Raw genomic sequence first — 2,962 nt, 5'->3', positions numbered from 1 at the left:
ATGCCATTGAAGGATAGAAATGGTCAATTCAGTAGAATAGGGGCTCTATTCAATCTGCAGAGGCTAATGCTCCTGCTTTAGCAGAGACTGCATTCACAGTAAACGCTGCATATGTCGGCTCAATCGGAAACGATCTTTATAGGAATTTGTAACGTTTCAGCTTGGTTAAAATTGGTTACTCATACCAACGTCAACACGTTTAACTGACTAATAGGCTATGTTAAAATCAACCTCAGTGACGCCCAATGCGCTTGCATAGGCGCGCCCTTAAATAGGCCGTCTTGTTTCTGGACCAAAGAAATCAAGCATCTATTTGAATCCAAGGAGAGGTGCATTAGCCTACATAATGACGGTATGTAGAAACATATGCTTAGTTTGTATGAAAACGGTCTTTTTAGTTCATTGCAATTAATTGAATATGAATTTGTGAACCAAATGCTGTATAAACAAAGTGAATGACAACCTGTCTGTTCTATCTCTACAGCTCTTTTTTATGTTGATGCTAGTCAGTGCTGATGGCAGTATGGCACTACACGCCCGAACTTTCAAAAACGATGATCGTTACTCTGGTCTTTCGTTAGTGTGTGACCGCTGTCCACCTGGAACGTACCTCCGCGCGCCCTGCAGTGCAACGCGAAAGAGCGACTGTGCGGAATGTCCCAATGGGGCATACACTGAATTTTGGAACCACATCTCCAAGTGCCTGCGCTGCAGCATGTGCGCCGAGAACCAGGTTGTCAAGCAGGCGTGTTCTCCATCCAACAACTGCGAGTGCGAGTGCAAGGAGGATTACTACTTCAACAAGAGATACGAAGCATGCATCAAACATAAAGAATGTCCCCCCGGGTATGGAGCGAATACTACAGGTATGGCTAAAATAGAGGCCGCGTTTTACATACAGAAAATGTTATACGCCAAATGACTATTTCCACTTAATCTATTTGATTTAAACACTTTCTTATCATCACCGTTTACAGTCTATAGTTCCATATGCATAGGTTGCATGTTCAGATGTCTCAGTCTCTCCTGATTGTGTTTGTCTTGGTTTGGATTGTAAAAATGACATTTGGCATCAATAACAAATCTGCGAATTAAGGTGAATTAAAGGGATACTTCAATTATTTCATTTATGTAGATATGATTCATTACCACAAAAGCAGTCTATAGACATGTAGTGACTGCAATACACACTATGGTTTAGTTAAACTAGCCACGCAAACAATTAGCAAACATGCAAATCAATCCCCCCGTTTAGCATGTATCGAATGTCAAACCCAAATCAAATCTTAAATGGATTGTGTTCCTCATTTAATTGGTAAAACATGATTTTGAGATAAATAACGTGGCACACATTTCAAAATATTTCCTCAGGTACACCACAAAAAGATACAGAATGTGTGCAGTGCCAGGCCGGATTCTATTCTGAAGTTTCCTCCGCAAAAGCGACCTGTCAAGCGCAATCAAACTGCAAAGTTGGTGGACTGCGCGTGGTTCTGAAAGGCCAGGACTGGCACGATACACTGTGCGCCTCATGCCATGACCTCAAAACTCGTGGTAAAACACATTTTGAATAACAATATTTATAAAGAACTAATCCTTTGTGGCCTCAACTGAGTTTAAGTTTCCCAACCATGTTTTTTTTAATTTTCAGATGGAGCTGAATATCTGCATGAAATCCTTCCTACGTTCTTCATTCAACTTCACCAGACGATGGGAATCAAAAGAATGCGTCGGTTAGCAACGAGGCTGCCACAAGAGGGAGGCAAGAAACCGCTCATAGGAACGGTCATGAAGCTTAATAGAAGGGGTCTTCACGACTTTATGAACAGTTGGGACCAAAGTGCAGGGAACGATCAGGTTAGGAAACTTCCTGAGGTGTTGAGGAAGATAGGGGCCTTCAACATGGGAGACAAACTAGAGCGTAAACTGGCATATATCGACCAGCAATCCAAACTCTGTGAAGAGTTAGTTGAAGTAGCCCAAAATTAGTTCAAGTAGCCTGTCATCCCCATCTTCTGAATAACATCTTGAGCAGGACAGCAAAAAGTTATTCAGTTCATTCAGTTCAACATTCATTTTAAATGGTCCATATAGGGTATGTGGGCTATACAGTCTAGACCAGGGTTCTCCAATAGGTGGCCCGTGGGCCAAATTCTGCGCTTGGGTTTTTTATTTGACCACACAAGTTATCTGGGCAAAAAGATGAATATGTTTTTTATAGGCCTATATAATTTTCTTTGTTGGACATAAAAGACTGTAAAATCACCAGGAAATCAGCTCAAAGTCATTTTAATTTAGGAAATCTGTTCCCAAGTATTCCTACACATACATAGGGGTATACTGTATGTGATTGTATCCCAATATGATCAAGGTTTGAAATTATTCTGCTTTTGTCAAACACTATATTTGTTTGGGATTCTTGCGGTCGATTTGCAGTGTACAAATTATTTAGAACTTTTCAAAAAACATTCCTTACCCCAGGATATTTCAACTGGTGACTATCCGGCAGAATAAAGAAAAAATGTGCTCTCAGTTTCTGCATAAATCTGATAGATTTCTTGATGGGACAAACCAGCTTTTTCTGTTAAGCTGGGCTGAATCGCGTTTGGGTATACCTTTTTTTCCATTATTTATAACTGTGTTGCGGCCCTCCGACCATACACTCAAGGAAAAATCGTCCCAAGGCTGAATGTAACTGGGGACCCCATGTCTAGATATATTGTTTTATTGATTGTTTCATTAAATGTATCATGTTCCTACCTCTGTTGCAATCAATAGTTACGCCTTCAAACACACACACACACACACACACACACACACACACACACACACACACACACACACACACACACACACACACACACACACACACACACACACACACACACAAGATGTTGCTGTTATGCAAACATGTTTTGTGATTTTGTTGCATTTTAGGAAAGATTTCAAGATTTAAGAAATA

At 40.5% G+C, this 2,962-nt stretch overlaps 1 protein-coding gene across 1 annotated transcript; it reads left to right on the top strand.

Annotated features, from left to right (window-relative positions):
* The first annotated feature begins 304 nt into the window (after window positions 1-304).
* LOC139392406 (tumor necrosis factor receptor superfamily member 11B-like) lies at window positions 305-2,759 on the top strand. The gene is made up of 4 exons (XM_071140378.1): window positions 305-352; window positions 485-866; window positions 1,372-1,554; window positions 1,652-2,759. The coding sequence occupies exons 1-4, from the start codon at window positions 347-349 to the stop codon at window positions 1,987-1,989; spliced, it is 909 nt and encodes a 302-aa protein (XP_070996479.1). The 5' UTR covers window positions 305-346; the 3' UTR covers window positions 1,990-2,759.
* The last annotated feature ends 203 nt before the right edge of the window (window positions 2,760-2,962 follow it).

This window comes from Oncorhynchus clarkii, chromosome 32 (genome assembly GCF_045791955.1).
Source record: "Oncorhynchus clarkii lewisi isolate Uvic-CL-2024 chromosome 32, UVic_Ocla_1.0, whole genome shotgun sequence".
Taxonomy (NCBI): Eukaryota; Metazoa; Chordata; class Actinopteri; order Salmoniformes; family Salmonidae; genus Oncorhynchus; species Oncorhynchus clarkii.
The sequence above is the reverse complement of the archived record's forward strand: the minus strand, read 5'-3'. Positions and strand labels throughout refer to the sequence as shown.

Excerpts from the sequence above, each read along its gene's own strand:
- LOC139392406 (XM_071140378.1), top strand. Across the intron at positions 867-1,371 it reads GTATGGAGCGAATACTACAG|GTACACCACAAAAAGATACA; the intron begins GTATGGCTAAAA and ends ATATTTCCTCAG. Across the intron at positions 1,555-1,651 it reads CCATGACCTCAAAACTCGTG|ATGGAGCTGAATATCTGCAT; the intron begins GTAAAACACATT and ends TTTAATTTTCAG.